We start from the raw sequence: 24,332 nt of genomic DNA, 5'->3' as shown, positions 1-24,332 counted from the left end.
TTCTCCGGCCTTTGGCTTATCACCAACTGAGGTGCTCGGGGGCGGGGTATAGAGGGATGGACTGATGCATCCTGGAAGCTGAAAGCTTTAACTTCGTGGTGCCTGGACCTCAACCACCACCTACACCCCAAGGTCTCCCTGTGGACCCTATGGACTTCGAAGAAAGAGAGTTAACAAAGGTAAGTTTTACAATAACTCATTATTATTATGGACTTAATATTATTATTATTCGGGAATTATTATTATTATTACAGATGTTTTATTAGGATTTATTGTTATAGTTATTATTATTATTAGGGACTTATTATTATTTTTAAGGACTTAATATTATTATTATTAGGAAATTATTATTATTAGGGAGTTTAAGGATTTATTGTTATTGTTAGAGACTTATTATTATTATTAGGGACTTATTATTAGGGAATTAATATTATTAGGAACATTATTATTAGGGACTATTAGGGAATATTTTTTATACACTGGAAAACAGTGTGGAAATGAAAGGATTAATAAGAGTGAATGTGATGCTGGATGGGGAATATAACACTTTGCTGAGGAGCCAATGAGCTCGGTCACCAGGCAGTAACGTGTGAGATCACTGAGAAATGACCTGACTAGTATCCTGGAGCTGCTGCTGGTCCCTCCTGCACTATTCTCAGGACCACACAATGGCAGCCTGCACTGTGACCACTCCACATCCAGGAGCCAGGGACGCAGAGCATCCATGGGCAATGATTCTCCTAAATGCAGATGCCACCAGGTGTAAGAATAAGCGATGCTGCAATGAGATATATTGGGAGTGATGATAGATTGGACTTGGCTTCTCTGGCTGGCATGCAGGTTTATTGGTGGCTGTGGCCCAGCAAAATGCTGCATACAACGGCTGCACGGGCGCCCCATATACTGTATATATATATATATACACAGCTGACGGACCAGGCACATTCCCCAGCTATGGGATAATCCTCTGGGATCTACTCAATGTGATCCAGTGATCTTCTCTCTTCACAGATGGTCTTTTTGTTACGGATTATTTTACCCGGACCCCACGGAAGCTGAATCCGTTCCGATCGGTGGGCAGCGTTGAGCTTTTCCACTTTCGCATCCCTGAGGACACTGTCATTGCTGTATGGAACCTCATTACATTCAAGGAACAGGGGGGCACATTTGGCGACAGCTGTCCTGATCGCAGCGTCACCGTGTATGTATAGAATACTGTTTGCCCTACAGCCCATCTTCATGTCACCACATACTCGGAATATGTCATTGTCCAGTAGACGTCTGATGTGTGTTGGCCAAGTGCTGGGAGAAAACTTGGAAGTTGGAACTTGATTTCTATAACATTCTCCCTGTAGCTCTCCCAATGTAGCAACCCCCGCCCCCTGTAGCGCCCCCTTAGCGGCCTCCCTGTAGTGCCCTTCTGCAGTGGCCTCTCTGTAGCGCCACCGTAGCGGCCTCCCTGTAGTGCCACCATAGCGGCCTCCCTGTAGTGCCCCTGTAGCAGCCTCCCTGTAGTGCCCCTGTAGCGGCCTCCCTGTAGTGCCCCTGTAGCGGCCTCCCTGTAGTGTCCTCCTGTAGCGGCCTCCCTGTAGTGCACCCCCCACTGTAGCAGCCTCCCTGTATCAGCCTCCTTGTAATTGGCCTCCCAATAGTGACGCCCCTGTAGCCATCACTCCTGCTGTATTTGCCAACCGAAATAAAGCTATTTGCGGCTGATAGACCCAATGTGGAATGAGTGAAGGTCAGGGTGGTCCCAGTGGTCCACGCCTGACAATTGGAGTATGGAAAAAACCTGACTCCCATCTTAGCTCCCTGCTGCCCCGTAGTACGAGGCGGGAGACCTGTGAGGGCTGATAACGCCCAGTAGGATCCTCTCATTCATTGTTAGTCTATGCTATAACAGTCTGCATGTCTTGTGTTAGAAGCTGACATTTTCTATCCTCATTCTAGTTACTTCCGGCCTGGAGCGCCCCCCGTGATCAACCCGCTAAGTGCCCACTTCCCTCGGGACACCGCTGTGCCAGGATCGTTTACACTCACACTCACCTGGAGCTTACCCAACAGGACAACTGGGGTGTTCAACATCACCAGTCCCCTCCCCGGAGAATGGTTCTTGGCTGCCCACCTTCCCAAGGATGAGGGCAAAATAACCATCAAGGTCATAACACGCAACATATATCTACTGAGCTCTCCTTTACTGAGCTGTCTCTCTGTTGTCATGCTGTCTATTTCTTTCTGATGTCACTCATCTCTCTCTGATGTCACATGTCCCTATCTCACTATCTGATGTCACCCATCTCACTCTCTCTCTCTGATGTCACTCATCTCTCTCTGATGTCACATGTCCCTATCTCACTATCTGATGTCACCCATCTCACTCTTTCTCTCTGATGTCACTCATCTCTCTCTGATGTCACATGTCCCTATCTCACTATCTGATGTCACCCATCTCACTCTTTCTCTCTGATGTCGCCCATCTCTATCTCTCTCTCTGATGTCACCCATCTCACTCTTTCTCTCTGATGTCACTCATCTCTCTCTGATGTCACATGTCCCTATCTCACTATCTGATGTCACCCATCTCACTCTCTCTCTCTGATGTCACTCATCTCTCTCTGATGTCACATGTCCCTATCTCACTATCTGATGTCACCCATCTCACTCTTTCTCTCTGATGTCGCCCATCTCTATCTCTCTCTCTGATGTCGCCCATCTCACTCTCTGATATCACCCGTCTCTATCTCTCTGTCTCTGATGTCACTCATCTCTCTCTGATGTCACCCTTCCCTATCTCCCTATCTCTCTATGGGCTCTATTTATTAACATTATTTTTACTAAAATAAAGTGATAAAGGCTGTTTTGTGTTTTCACACCCTTTTCACATTATTTTATTCTCACCTGTAGTTATTACAGGGCAATTGGAGTAGAATTAGTAAAATTCTACTCCAACCCCTAAGTATCACTTATTTTTAGTAAAGCAGATCACATTTCCCATAATTGTAATGGGAAATGTGATCCGACCACAGTTACTAAAAATAAATTGTAAAAAAATACCGGGGGAAGCCCTGTGATAATAACGTCACCTGGAGGTGGCGTTATCCAGGGTCTCCCCCGGTTACCGGGCTCCCACTCTGCTCTAACGGGGAGAGCAGAGGCGGGAGCCGGTACCAGTAATCAGCTATGTGGTCTAAAGAGACCGCAAGCTGATTGCTGTAAAAAAAAGAAAAAAAAAAGAAATATTTTTTTTTTTTACTTACCTGAATCCAGGGACCGGTGATCGGGCCTCTGGTGATGGCTCCTCTCCGGTCAGCTGGTCTCCCATAGTACACTGGGGCCCGGTCATCAGGTGATCAGGCCCCAGTGCAGTATGGGAGATCACCTGATCGGGAAGCCCGGAGAAGATCACCGGAGGCCAGGAGGTGCAGGTAAGTGTAATGAAGGGAGGGGGGGTCGGGGGGGGTCCGCGATCACGGGGGGCGGGGCTTAGCACCGGGGGCGGGGCTTAGCGTCGGTGGGGGGTAGCAGCGACGGTGGGTCGGCACATGCGCGGGCTCTTAGTCGCGGTATTTTTTCCGAAAATACCGTGACTAGAGTGTGGATGGGATCCGCAGGGACAGAGCTTTATCGCAAGCTCTGTCCCTGCAAGGGATTTATAGTAAATCCCTGTTATATTGCCTGAATTCGCAATGCAAATTCACTCGGTAAAATCACACTACAATCCGCATTCAATAAGCGGATTGTAGTAAATAGAGCCCCATCTGATGTCACCTGTCCCTATCTCTCTCTCTCTGGTCATCCGTCTCTATCTCTCTCTGATGTCGCTCATCTCTCTCTGATGTCACCTGTCTCTATCTCTCTGTGATGTCATCCATATGTCTCTCTCTCTGAAGTTACGTCCCCTGAGTACTGACTCCTAGTGCCATCCTCCTGTATCAGTCCTGCGTCTCGATCACCACCGTGTGTACTCAGGGCCTGATTCAGACCTGCTCGCGAGCGCACAGCACTCGCAAGCGGGACGATGGTCCCCCACTGTGCATGCACACGCCGGAGCCGGCTCTGGCGTGCGCATGCGCGGGACCCGGCCAGTGACTGGGCGCTCCGTCGCTACGGGTCTCGCACCAAAGTGGGGCAGTTGTCGATAGTGATTGACAGCTCTCCCCGTTTTGGAGGCGGTCAGGCGGGGTGGCTGGGCAAACGGAGGCGTTCCTGCAGGAACGCCTGCCATTTGTGGGCGGCCCTACTGACATCGCTCGTGATGTCAATAGGTAGACTTTCAGCTCTATTACAGCAAGTAGTCCACTGGGGCTTGCGGCCACGACACCCTACCACAAGGGTCTCGTCGCAAGGCCGATGGTCTTGACCATCGTAACCATCACCTCGCCGCTCGCATAAGCTGTGGGTGGTCACCCACAGCTATGAGAGCGGCCAGGAGGCAGTCTTTAAAAAAAAAAAAAGGGACGCCTTGATTCAGAGCGAGCGCTCTCAAAGAGCGTCCGGCTCTGAATCAGGCCCTTAGTACGTCACCCGAGTACTGACTCCTAGTGCCATTCTTCTGTATCAGTCCTGCGTCTGGATCACCAGCATGTGTATTCCTGCCTTGATTCAGAGGCGCTCACTATTTGCGAGCGCTCGCTCTGAATCAGGGCAGGCCGTTTTTTTATTTCACCAGCCTTCAGGCCGCTCACTAAGCTGTGAGTGGCCACCCACAGCTTTAGCGGGCGGCCTGGCGATGGTCGCGATTATCGCGACCATCGGGCTTGCGACAAGACCCTTGTGGTAGGGTCTCATCCACCGCAAGCCCCAGTGAACTTCCTGCTCTAATAGAGAAGGAAGTTCACTACTGACATCACTTGTGAAGTCAGTAGGGCCACCCATAAATTGCAGGCGTTACTTCAGGAACGCCTCCGTTTGTCCAGCCACCCCCCCCGCACACCTACAAAATGGGGCAAGCTGTCAATCACAATTGACAGCCGCCCCGTCTTGTAGTGAGTCCCGCAGCGAGTGAAAATTCACTCGCTACGGGGCTCGCGCGTGCGCACTGCCCGGCCATCGACCCGCTTGCAAGTGCTATGCACTCGCGAGCGGGTCTGAATCAAGCCCTCAGTACGTCACCCGAGTACTAACTCTTAGTGCCATCCTCCTGTACCAATCTTACCAGTGCATATTTTACATTATTCCACATCCGGATCCTCAGAGCATATAGTACAGGACTGTTCTCCTATTTCTCTCTTGGGTTCCTCCTGCGCTTTCCCTGTGTTTGTGATCTTCCATTTCCCACTTGTACCGGATACCTGACCAAAGGGCCGCAACCTGCTTACTGGGTGCAGCTTAAAGCCAAATCCCAATTGGAGGGGTCACTAGTGAACACCTCCCAGTAGGTTAGACTCCGCGCCTTTGGTCAGGTCTCGCCAACATACTGTATTTGTGGATGAGGAAGGCATATATCCAGGCCTCTTGCCTCCGTTTCTTTCCCCAACCTAGGACCCAACTTCTAATCCATCACTGGAAGATCTTCAGAGCCCGAGGCGGTGACATCAGAGAGACATATCACTTTCTCTGATGTCACCCGCCCTATGTCTGTCTGATGTCACCCATCTCACTCTCTGATGTCACCTGTCTCTATCACTCTCTCTGATGTCACCCGCCCTATGTCTCTCTGATGTCACCCATCTCACTCTCTGATGTCACCTGTCTCTATCACTCTCTCTGATGTCACCTGTCTCTATCACTCTCTCTGATGTCACCCGTCTCTATCTCTTTCTCGGATGTCACTTGTCTCTATCTCTCGCTCTGATGTCACTTGTCCATATCTCTCTCTCTGATGTCACCTGTCTCTATCTCTCGCTCTGATGTCACCTGTCCATATCTCTCTCTCTGATGTCACCTGTCTCTATCTCTCGCGCTGATGTCACCTGTCTCTATGTCTCGCGCTGATGTCACCTGTCTCTATCTCTCTCTCTCTGATATTGTCCATCCTTATCCCTATCTCTCTCTCTGATGTCACCTGTCTCTATCTCTCGCGCTGATGTCACCTGTCTCTATGTCTCACGCTGATGTCACCTGTCTCTATCTCTCTCTCTCTGATATTGTCCGTCCTTATCCCTATCTCTCTCTTTGATGTCACCCATCTTTATCTCTCTCTGTCACCTGTCTCTATCTCTCTCTGATGTCACCCATATGTCTCTCTGATGTCACCCGTCACTATCACTCTCTCTGATGTCACCCATCTCTATCTCTCTCTCTGATGTCACCCGTCTCTATCTCTCTCTCTGATGTCACCCGTCTCTATCTCTCGCTCTGATGTCACCTGTCCATATCTCTCTCTCTGATGTCACCTGTCTCTATCTCTCTCTGATGTCACCCATATGTCTCTCCGATGTCACCCGTCTCTATCACTCTCTCCGATGTCACCCGTCTCTATCACTCTCTCTGATGTCACCTGTCTCTCTCTCTCTCTCTGATGTCACCTGTCTCTATCTCTCTCTGATGTCACCCGTCTCTATCACTCTCTCTGATGTCACCTGTCTCTATCTCTCTCTCTGATGTCACCTGTCTCTATCACTCTCTCTGATGTCACCCGTCTCTATCACTCTCTCTGATGTCACCTGTCTCTATCTCTCTCTCTGATGTCACCTGTCTTTATCTCTCTCTGAGTCACCTGTCTCTCTCTCTGATGTCACCCATCTCTATCACTCTCTCTGATGTCACCTGTCTCTATCTCTCTCTCTCTGATGTCACCTGTCTCTATCTCTCGCTGATGTCACCTCTCTCTCTCTCTCTCTCTGATGTCACCTGTCTCTATCTCTCTCTCTCTGATGTCACCCGTCTCTATCTCTCGCTGATGTCACCTGTCTCTATCTCTCTCTCTCTGATGTCACCTGTCTCTATCTCTCTCTGATGTCACCTGTCTCTATCTCTCTCTCTCTGATGTCACCTGTCTCTATCTCTCTCTGATGTCACCTGTCTCTATCTCTCTCTCTCTGATGTCAACCGTCTCTATCTCTCACTGATGTCACCTGTCTCTATCTCTCTGTCTCTGATGTCACCTGTCTCTATCTCTCTCTGATGTCACCTGTCTCTATCTCTCTCTCTCTGATGTCACTCCCTTTCTCCCTCTCGTTGTGTGTTCAGGGATTACACGATGAGTGTCAGTACCTCTTTCAGCCACAGCTCATTGTGCAGAGGGCTGTTGGTGTGCCAGTCCTGTACCCAGGATACATCACAGAGCAGATGCTACCAGCTCACAATCGCTCAGCTTTGTACAAGTGAGTAATCCCATCTATTCCTGGCCAGGTTTTACTCCCCTTATGTGGGGAATTTGCTTCCTGTACAGTTTGTGACTATGATATGGAGGAACCTTGTCCCACAGATGCCTCTAGAATGTTATGCATCTAATAGCGTCATTGATGAGAGATTATTAGCATTTTGCATTTACAGTAGTAATTCTGTGCAATGAAGACCTAAGAGAAACTAATTGTGTTGAAAGGATTCATGCGCTAAATTCTCCTGCTTTTTCCAGGGTCTTCATTCCTCAGTTCACCGTGGGGCTGCAGGTCAGTCTCCTTGGATGTCGTCTTGGACTGCGCTCTGTTGAAAGATGTCCCCTTCTCTTGAGACTTCGTGCCAAAGCCCCCCCTCTGCACAACTCTTCCAGCCAAGACTGTGCCAGCCCCTCTGTATGCCAGCTGATTCTGGCTCTGCCACTGTGGCAGCACTGGTATTACGTTTTAGTGGAGAGGACTGGAATATCAGGAACTGCCATCTATTTTCAGCTGACTACACAGCTGCAAGGTGGGTGCTAGAGAGCTGGGCGGATCGATGACCTGTTGTCATACTCTTTGGGATCTTCTGGTGTGAGAGAGCCAGGCTTGGGGTTTGGTAATCTATTGCCATTCTCATTGGGATCTTCTGGTGTGAGAGATCCAGGCTTGGGGTTTGGTAATCTATTGCCATTCTCATTGGGATCTTATGGTGTGAGAGAGCCGGGCTTAGGGTCTGGTAAACTGTTGTCATTCTCATTTGGGATCTTCTGGTGTGAGAGAGCCAGGCTTGGGGTCCGGTAATCTATTGCCATTCTCATTGGGATCTTCTGGTGTGAGAGAGCCAGGCTTGGGGTGCAGTAATCTATTGCCATTCTCATTGGGATCTTCTGGTGTGAGAGAGCCAGGCTTGGGGTCCAGTAATCTATTGCCATTCTCATTGGGATCTTCTGGTGTGAGCAAGGCTTGGGGTTTGGTAATCTATTGCCATTCTCATTGGGATCTTATGGTGTGAGAGAGCCGGGCTCAGGGCCTGTTAATCTGATGTCATTCTCATTTGCGATCTTCTGGTGTGAGGGAGCCAGGCTTGGGGTCCAGTAACCTGTTCTCATTCTAATTGGGATATTATGGTGAAAGAGCCAGGCTTGGGGTTTGGTAAACTGTTGTCATTGTCATAGGGATCTTCTGGTGTTGGAGAGCCAGGCATGGGGTTCAGTAACCTGCAATCATTCTCATTGGGATCTTATGGTGAGAAAGCCAGGCTTGGGGTTCGGTAATCTATTGCCATTCTCATTGGGATCTTCTGGTGTGAGAGCCTGGCTTGGGGTTTGGTAGACTGTAGTCATTCTCATTGGGATCTTATGGTGAGAGCCGAGCTTGGGGTCCGGTAGCCTGTTGTCATTGTCATGGGGACCTTCTGGTGAGAGAGAGCCAGGCATGAGGTCCAGTAACTTGTTATCATTCTCATTGGGATCTTCTGGTGTGTTTGAGCCAGACTGAGGACCTGTTGTCATTCTCAGTGTGGTCTTCTGGGGCTGTAGCCCCTCATGGGGAAATTATCATGGTTATTTAGCATGAGTAAGTCAAACTGGGAGGGTTGAGGATGTATTCTCATTCCCATGGTGATTGTCTATCTTTCTTTTCTTACAGACTGTTCCCGCCCGGGTCTCTCTCGTTCTTCCACAGGTCCCAGCTCTTCTTTGAACATGCCTCAATCCTTTGGAGCTGCTGGAGGACTGGCTTCCTTAGAAGGTCTCCCTTCAGCAGGGCTTTCTCTCTCAGCTGCTAACATGTCCTGGGGTGACAGCACCATCCTCCTGCCCTCCTGCTGGCCTATACGCCCCACACTGAGGAATGAGCTGGACACGTTCTCCGTTCACTTCTATATATTCTTTGGACCCAATGTTTCTGTACCCCCTGACCGACCAGCTGTATTCAGCATCAATCTACTGCCAGTGCTGGATAGCGGGGGTGTGCTGAATCTGGAGGTGCGACTCAACGCTGTGAGTAAGGAGGGTCCCATGAGTGAGTAGAATCAGGGCACAGATCAGTGGTTGGATTGGGTGGGCACACATATGACTGCGGCAGAGATATGTGATTGGTTTGAGTGTGTACACGTATAACTGAGGCACAGATCTGTGATTGGGTTGGGTGGGCACACGTATGACTGAGGCACTTATCTGTGATTGGCTTGGGTGGGCACATGTATAACAGAGGCACAGATCTGTGATTGGCTTGGGTGGGCACATATATGACTGAGGCACATATCTGTGATTGGCTAGGTTGGGCACACGTATGACTGAGGTACAGAATTGATTGGCTTGTGTGGGCACACATATGACTGAGGATCAGATCTATTTGGCTTGGGTGGGCATACGTATGACTTAGGCACAGTTAGATTGGCTTGGGTGGGCACATGTATGACTGAGGCACAGATCTGATTGGCTTGGGTGGGCACACGTATGACTTAGGCACAGATCTGATTGGCTTGGGTGTGCACATGTATGACTAAGGCACAGATCTGATTGGCTTGGGTGGGCACATGTATGACTGAGGTACAGATCTGATTGGCTTGGGTGGGCACAAGTATGACTGAGGCACAGATCTGATTGGCAAGGGTGGGCACATGTATGACAGTGGCACATATCTATAATAGGCTTGGGTGGGCACATGTATGACTGAGGCACAGATCTGATTGGCTTGGGTGGGCACATGTAATGACTGAGGCACAGATCTGATTGGCTTGGGTGGGCACACGTATGACTGAGGCACAGATCTGATTGGCTTGGGTGGGCACACGTATGACTGAGGTACAGATCTGTGATTGTCTTGGGTGGGCACACGTGTGACTGAGGCACAGATCTGATTGGCTTGGGTGGGCACACGTATGACTGAGGTACATCTCTATTGCTTACATTGCCAATTTCTGAGATTTCCCCATTTTCTCACCTCTGTGTTTCCTTCAAGTCCTCTGTCCAAGGAGAGAACCTGACTGTTTTTGGGTGTCTGAGCCATGGCGTCCCCCTGATCTCTGGGGATAACACGTCCATCAACTGCCAGACAGGTGCGTAGACCAGATGAAGTCTTTTCTCAAGGTCCTCGGGGAACAAGGTCCTAGACCATGCTCTATCCCTACAATTCCTCATTTATGCAACATTCTGTTACATGTAGTCATCGTATGATTCAGGTACCAGCTTCCACCATTATTATTCATAGGGACATATCCAATTGGGTATGAGGTTTAGAGAGTCAAAAATCTTGCGCCCAATTTAGAAATAGCGCGGGTATGCGCGTTCCCGATACCCGCGGTATTCAAATTCCAAAATACTGGTCGCGGAGTTTTGAGTTCTGAAAGCCCCGCAGCGGGTATTTTTTGCTGAAAAAAAACCCACCACTTACCTTACCGGGGGTCTCCAGTAGTCTCCGCGGCTCCCGGGGGCCTCCCCTCTCTCTTCTTACTGGAGAGGCTGCTGCTGGGAGTCCCAAGGGCTGGTGGGAGGAGCAAGGGCTGCTGGGAGATGTAGTTCTCCCAGCACCCATTACGGGGCGCCACAGTGACACTGGGAAGGGGGGACTCACTGACACCGGGACACACACACACACTCATGCACACACACACTGATACACACATACATACACCATACAAACTTACATACAGCACACACACTGATACACACATACATACACCATACACACTTACATACAGCACACACACTGATACACACATACATACACCATACACACGGACATACAGCACACACACTGATACACACATACATACACCATACACACTTACATACAGCACACACACTGATACACACATACATACACCATACACACTTACATACAGCACACACACTGATACACACATACATACACCATACACACTTACATACAGCACAAACACTGAGACACACATACATACACCGTACACACTTACATACAGCACACACACTGATACACACATACACACACCATACACACTCACATACAGCACACACACTGATACACACATACATACACCATACACACTTACATACAGCACACACACTGATACACACATACATACACCATACACACTGACATACAGCACACACACTGATACACACATACATACACCATACACACTCACATACAGCACACACACTGATACACACATACATACACCATACACACTCACATACAGCACACACACTGATACACACATACATACACCATACACACTTACTTACAGCACACACACTGATACACACTCACATACAGCACACACACTGATACACACATACATACACCATACACACTCACATACAGCACACACACTGATACACACATACATACACCATACACACTTACATACAGCACACACACTGATACACACATACATACACCATACACACTTACATACAGCACACACACTGATACACACATACATACACCATACACACTTACACACAGCACACACACTGATGCACACATACATACACCATACACACAGCACACACACTGATACACACATACATACACCATACACACTTACATACAGCACACACACTGATACACACATACATACACCATACACACTTACATACAGCACACACACTGATACACACATACATAAACTATACACACTTACATACAGCACACACACTGATACACACATACATACACCATACACACAGCACACATACATACACCATACACACTTACACACAGCACACACACACTGATACACACATACATACACCATACACACTTACATACAGCACACACACTGATACACACATACACACACCATACACATTCACATACAGCACACACACTGATACACACATACACATACCATACACACTCACATACAGCACACACACACTGATACACACATACATACACCATACACACTCACATACAGCACACACACTGATACACACATACATACACCATACACACTCACATACAGCACACACACATACATACACCATACACACTTACATACAGCACACACACTGATACACACATACATACACCATACACACTCACATACAGCACACACACTGATACACACATACATACACCATACACACTTACATAGAGCACACACACTGATACACACATACATACACCATACACACTCACATACAGCACACACACTGATACACACATACATACACCATACACACTTACATAGAGCACACACACTGATACACACATACATACACCATACACACTCACATACAGCACACACACTGATACACACATACATACACCATACACACTCACATACAGCACACACACTGATACACACATACATACACCATACACACTCACATATAGCACACACACTGATACACACATACATACACCATACACACTTACATATAGCACACACACTGATACACACATACACACACCATACACACTCACATACAGCACACACACTGATACACACATACATACACCATACACACTTACATACAGCACACACACTGATACACACATACACACACCATACACACTCACATACAGCACACACACTGATACACACATACATACACCATACACACTCACATAGAGCACACACACTGATACACACATACATACACCATACACACTCACATATAGCACACACACTGATACACACATACATACACCATACACACTTACATACAGCACACACACTGATACACACATACACACACCATACACACTCACATACAGCACACACACTGATACACACATACATACACCATACACACGCACATACAGCACACACACTGATACACACACACAGTCACTCATACACACTCACATACACACATACATACACCATACACACATACATACACCATACACACATACATACACCATACACACTTACATACAGCACACACACTGATACACACACACTGATACACACATACATACACCATACACACATACATACACCATACACACTGACATACACCATACACACATACATACACCATACACACTGACATACACCATACACACATACATACACCATACACACTTACATACAGCACACACACTGATACACACATACATACACCATACACACTGACATACACCATACACACATACATACACCATACACACATACATACACCATACACACTGACATACACCATACATACACCATACACACTGACATACACCATACACACTTACATACAGCACACACACTGATACACACACACTGATACACACATACATACACCATACACACATACATACACCATACACACTGACATACACCATACACACATACATACACCATACACACTGACATACACCATACACACATACATACACCATACACACATACATACACCATACACACTTACATACAGCACACACACTGATACACACACACTGATACACACATACATACACTATACACACTGACATACACCATACACACATACATACACCATACACACATACATACATACACCATACACACTGACATACACCATACACACATACATACACCATACACACATACATACACTATACACACTTACATACTGCACACACACTGATACACACATACACACACCATACACACTCACATACAGCACACACACTGATACACACATACATACACCATACACACGCACATACAGCACACACACTGATACACACACACAGTCACTCATACACACTCACATACACACACACATACACCATACACACATACATACACCATACACACATACATACACCATACACACTTACATACAGCACACACACTGATACACACACACTGATACACACATACATACACCATACACACATACATACACCATACACACTGACATACACCATACACACATACATACACCATACACACTGACATACACCATACACACCTACATACACCATACACACTTACATACAGCACACACACTGATACACACATACATACACCATACACACTGACATACACCATACACACATACATACACCATACACACATACATACACCATACACACTGACATACACCATACATACACCATACACACATACATACACCATACACACTTACATACAGCACACACACTGATACACACACACTGATACACACATACATACACCATACACACATACATACACCATACACACTGACATACACCATACACACATACATTCACCATACACACTGACATACACCATACACACATACATACACCATACACACATACATACACCATACACACTTACATACAGCACACACACTGATACACACACACTGATACACACATACATACACCATACACACTGACATACACCATACACACATACATACACCATACACACATACATACATACACCATACACACTGACATACACCATACACACATACATACACCATACACACATACATACACCATACACACTTACATACAGCACACACACTGACACACACATACATACACCATACACACATACATACACCATACACACTTACATACAGCACACACACTGATACACACACACTGATACACACATACATACACCATACACACATACATACACCATACACACATACATACACCATACACACTGACATACACCATACACACATACATACACCATACACACATACATACACCATACACACTTACATACAGCACACACACTGATACACACACACTGATACACACATACATACACCATACACACTAACATACAGCACACACACTGATACACACATACACACACCATACACACTCACATACAGCACACACACTGATACACACATACATACACCATACACACGCACATACAGCACACACACTGATACACACACAGTCACTCATACACACTCACATACACACATACATACACCATACACACATACATACACCATACACACATACATACACCATACACACTTACATACAGCACACACACTGATACACACACACTGATACACACATACATACACCATACACACATACATACACCATACACACTGACATACACCATACACACATACATACACCATACACACTGACATACACCATACACACATACATACACCATACACACTTACATACAGCACACACACTGATACACACATACATACACCATACACACTGACATACACCATACACACATACATACACCATACACACATACATACACCATACACACTGACATACACCATACATACACCATACACACATACATACACCATACACACTTACATACAGCACACACACTGATACACACACACTGATACACACATACATACACCATACACACATACATACACCATACACACTGACATACACCATACACACATACATACACCATACACACTGACATACACCATACACACATACATACACCATACACACATACATACACCATACACACTTACATACAGCACACACACTGATACACACACACTGATACACACATACATACACCATACACACTGACATACACCATACACACATACATACACCATACACACATACATACATACACCATACACACTGACATACACCATACACACATACATACACCATACACACATACATACACCATACACACTTACATACAGCACACACACTGACACACACATACATACACCATACACACATACATACACCATACACACTTACATACAGCACACACACTGATACACACACACTGATACACACATACATACACCATACACACATACATACACCATACACACATACATACACCATACACACTGACATACACCATACACACATACATACACCATACACACATACATACACCATACACACTTACATACAGCACACACACTGATACACACACACTGATACACACATACATACACCATACACACATACATACACCATACACACATACATACACCATACACACTTACATACACCATACACACATACATACACCATACACACGGACATACACCATACACACATACATACACCATACACACTGACATACACCATACACACACTGATACACACTGATACACACATACATACACCATACACACATACATACACCATACACACATACATACACCATACACTGACATACACCATACACATACATACACCATACACACATACATACACCATACACACTGACATACACCATACACACATACATACACCATACATACACCATACACACTGACATACACCATACACACATACATACACCATACACACTTACATACAGCACACACACTGATACACACATACATACACCATACACACTGACATACACCATACACACATACATACACCATACACACTTACATACAGCACACACACTGATACACACACACTGATACACACATACATACACCATACACACATACATACACCATACACACTTACATACAGCACACACACTGATACACACACACTGATACACACATACATACACCATACACACATACATACACCATACACACATACATACACCATACACACTGACATACACCATACACATACATACACCATACACACATACATACACCATACACACATACATACACCATACACACATACATACACCATACACACTGACATACACCATACACATACATACACCATACACACATACATACACCATACATACACCATACACACTGACATACACCATACACACATACATACACCATACACACTTACATACAGCACACACACTGATACACACATACATACACCATACACACTGACATACACCATACACACATACATACACCATACACACATACATACACCATACACACTTACATACAGCACACACACTGATACACACACACTGATACACACATACATACACACATACATACACCATACACACTTACATAGAGCACACACACTGATACACACATACATACACCATACACACTCACATACAGCACACACACTGATACACACATACATACACCATACACACTTACATAGAGCACACACACTGATACACACATACATACACCATACACACTCACATACAGCACACACACTGATACACACATACATACACCATACACACTCACATACAGCACACACACTGATACACACATGCATACACCATACACACTCACATAGAGCACACACACTGATACACACATACATACACCATACACACTCACATATAGCACACACACTGATACACACATACATACACCATACACACTTACATACAGCACACACACTGATACACACATACACACACCATACACACTCACATACAGCACACACACTGATACACACATACATACACCATACACACGCACATACAGCACACACACTGATACACACACACAGTCACTCATACACACTCACATACACACATACATACACCATACACACATACATACACCATACACACATACATACACCATACACACTTACATACAGCACACACACTGATACACACACACTGATACACACATACATACACCATACACACATACATACACCATACACACTGACATACACCATACACACATACATACACCATACACACTGACATACACCATACACACATACATACACCATACACACTTACATACAGCACACACACTGATACACACATACATACACCATACACACTGACATACACCATACACACATACATACACCATACACACTGACATACACCATACATACACCATACACACATACATACACCATACACACTTAAATACAGCACACACACTGATACACACACACTGATACACACATACATACACCATACACACATACATACACCATACACACTGACATACACCATACACACATACATACACCATACACACTGACATACACCATACACACATACATACACCATACACACATACATACACCATACACACTTACATACAGCACACACACTGATACACACACACTGATACACACATACATACACTATACACACTGACATACACCATACACACATACATACACCATACACACATACATACATACACCATACACACTGACATACACCATACACACATACATACACCATACACACATACATACACCATACACACTTACATACAGCACACACACTGATACACACATACACACACCATACACACTCACATACAGCACACACACTGATACACACATACATACACCATACACACGCACATACAGCACACACACTGATACACACACACAGTCACTCATACACACTCACATACACACATACATACACCATACACACATACATACACCATACACACATACATACACCATACACACTTACATACAGCACACACACTGATACACACACACTGATACACACATACATACACCATACACACATACATACACCATACACACTGACATACACCATACACACATACATACACCATACACACTGACATACACCATACACACATACATACACCATACACACTTACATACAGCACACACACTGATACACACATACATACACCATACACACTGACATACACCATACACACATACATACACCATACACACATACATACACCATACACACTGACATACACCATACATACACCATACACACATACATACACCATACACACTTACATACAGCACACACACTGATACACACACACTGATACACACATACATACACCATACACACATACATACACCATACACACTGACATACACCATACACACATACATACACCATACACACTGACATACACCATACACACATACATACACCATACACACATACATACACCATACACACTTACATACAGCACACACACTGATACACACACACTGATACACACATACATACACCATACACACTGACATACACCATACACACATACATACACCATACACACATACATACATACACCATACACACTGACATACACCATACACACATACATACACCATACACACATACATACACCATACACACTTACATACAGCACACACACTGACACACACATACATACACCATACACACATACATACACCATACACACTTACATACAGCACACACACTGATACACACACACTGTTACACACATACATACACCATACACACATACATACACCATACACACATACATACACCATACACACTGACATACACCATACACACATACATACACCATACACACATACATACACCATACACACTTACATACAGCACACACACTGATACACACATACATACACCATACACACATACATACACCATACACACATACATACACCATACACACTTACATACACCATACACACATACATACACCATACACACGGACATACACCATACACACATACATACACCATACACACTGACATACACCATACACACACTGATACACACTGATACACACATACATACACCATACACACATACATACACCATACACACATACATACACCATACACACTGACATACACCATACACATACATACACCATACACACATACATACACCATACACACTGACATACACCATACATACACCATACATACACCATACACACTGACATACACCATACACACATACATACACCATACACACTTACATACAGCACACACACTGATACACACATACATACACCATACACACTGACATACACCATACACACATACATACACCATACACACTTACATACAGCACACACACTGATACACACACACTGATACACACATACATACACCATACACACATACATACACCATACACACTTACATACAGCACACACACTGATACACACACACTGATACACACATACATACACCATACACACATACATACACCATACACACATACATACACCATACACACTGACATACACCATACACATACATACACCATACACACATACATACACCATACACACATACATACACCATACACACATACATACACCATACACACTGACATACACCATACACATACATACACCATACACACATACATACACCATACATACACCATACACACTGACATACACCATACACACATACATACACCATACACACTTACATACAGCACACACACTGATACACACATACATACACCATACACACTGACATACACCATTCACACATACATACACCATACACACTTACATACAGCACACACACTGATACACACACACTGATACACACATACATACACCATACACACATACATACACCATACACACTGACATACACCATACACACATACATACACCATACACACTGACATACACCATACACACATACATACACCATACACACATACATACACCATACACACTTACATACAGCACACACACTGATACACACACACTGATACACACATACATACACCATACACACTGACATACACCATACACACATACATACACCATACACACATACATACATACATACACCATACACACTGACATACACCATACACACATACATACACCATACACACATACATACACCATACACACTTACATACAGCACACACACTGACACACACATACATACACCATACACACATACATACACCATACACACTTACATACAGCACACACACTGATACACACACACTGATACACACATACATACACCATACACACATACATACACCATACACACTGACATACACCATACACACATACATACACCATACACACATACATACACCATACACACTTACATACAGCACACACACTGATACACACACACTGATACACACATACATACACCATACACACATACATACACCATACACACATACATACACCATACACACTTACATACACCATACACACATACATACACCATACACACGGACATACACCATACACACATACATACACCATACACACTGACATACACCATACACACACTGATACACACTGATACACACATACATACACCATACACACATACATACACCATACACACATACATACACCATACACTGACATACACCATACACATACATACACCATACACACATACATACACCATACACACTGACATACACCATACACACATACATACACCATACATACACCATACACACTGACATACACCATACACACATACATACACCATACACACTTACATACAGCACACACACTGATACACACATACATACACCATACACACTGACATACACCATACACACATACATACACCATACACACTTACATACAGCACACACACTGATACACACACACTGATACACACATACATACACCATACACACATACATACACCATACACACTTACATACAGCACACACACTGATACACACACACTGATACACACATACATACACCATACACACATACATACACCATACACACATACATACACCATACACACTGACATACACCATACACATACATACACCATACACACATACATACACCATACACACATACATACACCATACACACTGACATACACCATACACATACATACACCATACACACATACATACACCATACATACACCATACACACTGACATACACCATACACACATACATACACCATACACACTTACATACAGCACACACACTGATACACACATACATACACCATACACACTGACATACACCATACACACATACATACACCATACACACATACATACACCATACACACTTACATACAGCACACACACTGATACACACACACTGATACACACATACATACACACATACATACACCATACACACTTACATAGAGCACACACACTGATACACACATACATACACCATACACACTCACATACAGCACACACACTGATACACACATACATACACCATACACACTTACATAGAGCACACACACTGATACACACATACATACACCATACACACTCACATACAGCACACACACTGATACACACATACATACACCATACACACTCACATACAGCACACACACTGATACACACATGCATACACCATACACACTCACATAGAGCACACACACTGATACACACATACATACACCATACACACTCACATATAGCACACACACTGATACACACATACATACACCATACACACTTACATACAGCACACACACTGATACACACATACACACACCATACACACTCACATACAGCACACACACTGATACACACATACATACACCATACACACGCACATACAGCACACACACTGATACACACACACAGTCACTCATACACACTCACATACACACATACATACACCATACACACATACATACACCATACACACATACATACACCATACACACTTACATACAGCACACACACTGATACACACACACTGATACACACATACATACACCATACACACATACATACACCATACACACTGACATACACCATACACACATACATACACCATACACACTGACATACACCATACACACTTACATACAGCACACACACTGATACACACATACATACACCATACACACTGACATACACCATACACACATACATACACCATACACACTGACATACACCATACATACACCATACACACATACATACACCATACACACTTAAATACAGCACACACACTGATACACACACACTGATACACACATACATACACCATACACACATACATACACCATACACACTGACATACACCATACACACTGACATACACCATACACACTGACATACACCATACACACATACATACACCATACACACATACATACACCATACACACTTACATACAGCACACACACTGATACACACACACTGATACACACATACATACACTATACACACTGACATACACCATACACACATACATACACCATACACACATACATACATACACCATACACACTGACATACACCATACACACATACATACACCATACACACATACATACACCATACACACTTACATACAGCACACACACTGATACACACATACACACACCATACACACTCACATACAGCACACACACTGATACACACATACATACACCATACACACGCACATACAGCACACACACTGATACACACACACAGTCACTCATACACACTCACATACACACATACATACACCATACACACATACATACACCATACACACATACATACACCATACACACTTACATACAGCACACACACTGATACACACACACTGATACACACATACATACACCATACACACATACATACACCATACACACTGACATACACCATACACACATACATACACCATACACACTGACATACACCATACACACATACATACACCATACACACTTACATACAGCACACACACTGATACACACATACATACACCATACACACTGACATACACCATACACACATACATACACCATACACACATACATACACCATACACACTGACATACACCATACATACACCATACACACATACATACACCATACACACTTACATACAGCACACACACTGATACACACACACTGATACACACATACATACACCATACACACATACATACACCATACACACTGACATACACCATACACACATACATACACCATACACACTGACATACACCATACACACATACATACACCATACACACATACATACACCATACACACTTACATACAGCACACACACTGATACACACACACTGATACACACATACATACACCATACACACTGACATACACCATACACACATACATACACCATACACACATACATACATACACCATACACACTGACATACACCATACACACATACATACACCATACACACATACATACACCATACACACTTACATACAGCACACACACTGACACACACATACATACACCATACACACATACATACACCATACACACTTACATACAGCACACACACTGATACACACACACTGTTACACACATACATACACCATACACACATACATACACCATACACACATACATACACCATACACACTGACATACACCATACACACATACATACACCATACACACATACATACACCATACACACTTACATACAGCACACACACTGATACACACATACATACACCATACACACATACATACACCATACACACATACATA

General features: G+C 44.2%; 1 protein-coding gene across 1 annotated transcript in view; it reads left to right on the top strand.

Annotated features, from left to right (window-relative positions):
* Window positions 1–24,332, top strand: part of TMEM8B (transmembrane protein 8B) — a 135,138-nt gene that overhangs the window by 73,005 nt on the left and 37,801 nt on the right. The window contains exons 2-7 of the mRNA XM_088453524.1: window positions 1,012–1,201; window positions 1,951–2,158; window positions 7,132–7,265; window positions 7,520–7,791; window positions 8,910–9,262; window positions 10,227–10,323. Of these exons, the coding sequence (XP_088309650.1) occupies window positions 1,012–1,201; window positions 1,951–2,158; window positions 7,132–7,265; window positions 7,520–7,791; window positions 8,910–9,262; window positions 10,227–10,323 (1,254 nt within the window). The remainder of the gene's footprint in view (window positions 1–1,011; window positions 1,202–1,950; window positions 2,159–7,131; window positions 7,266–7,519; window positions 7,792–8,909; window positions 9,263–10,226; window positions 10,324–24,332) is intronic.

The sequence above is a fragment of the Taudactylus pleione genome, unplaced genomic scaffold, assembly GCF_031769625.1.
Source record: "Taudactylus pleione unplaced genomic scaffold, aTauple2 ptg000580l, whole genome shotgun sequence".
Lineage (NCBI taxonomy): Eukaryota > Metazoa > Chordata > Amphibia > Anura > Myobatrachidae > Taudactylus > Taudactylus pleione.
This window is presented reverse-complemented; position numbering and strand designations above follow the sequence as displayed.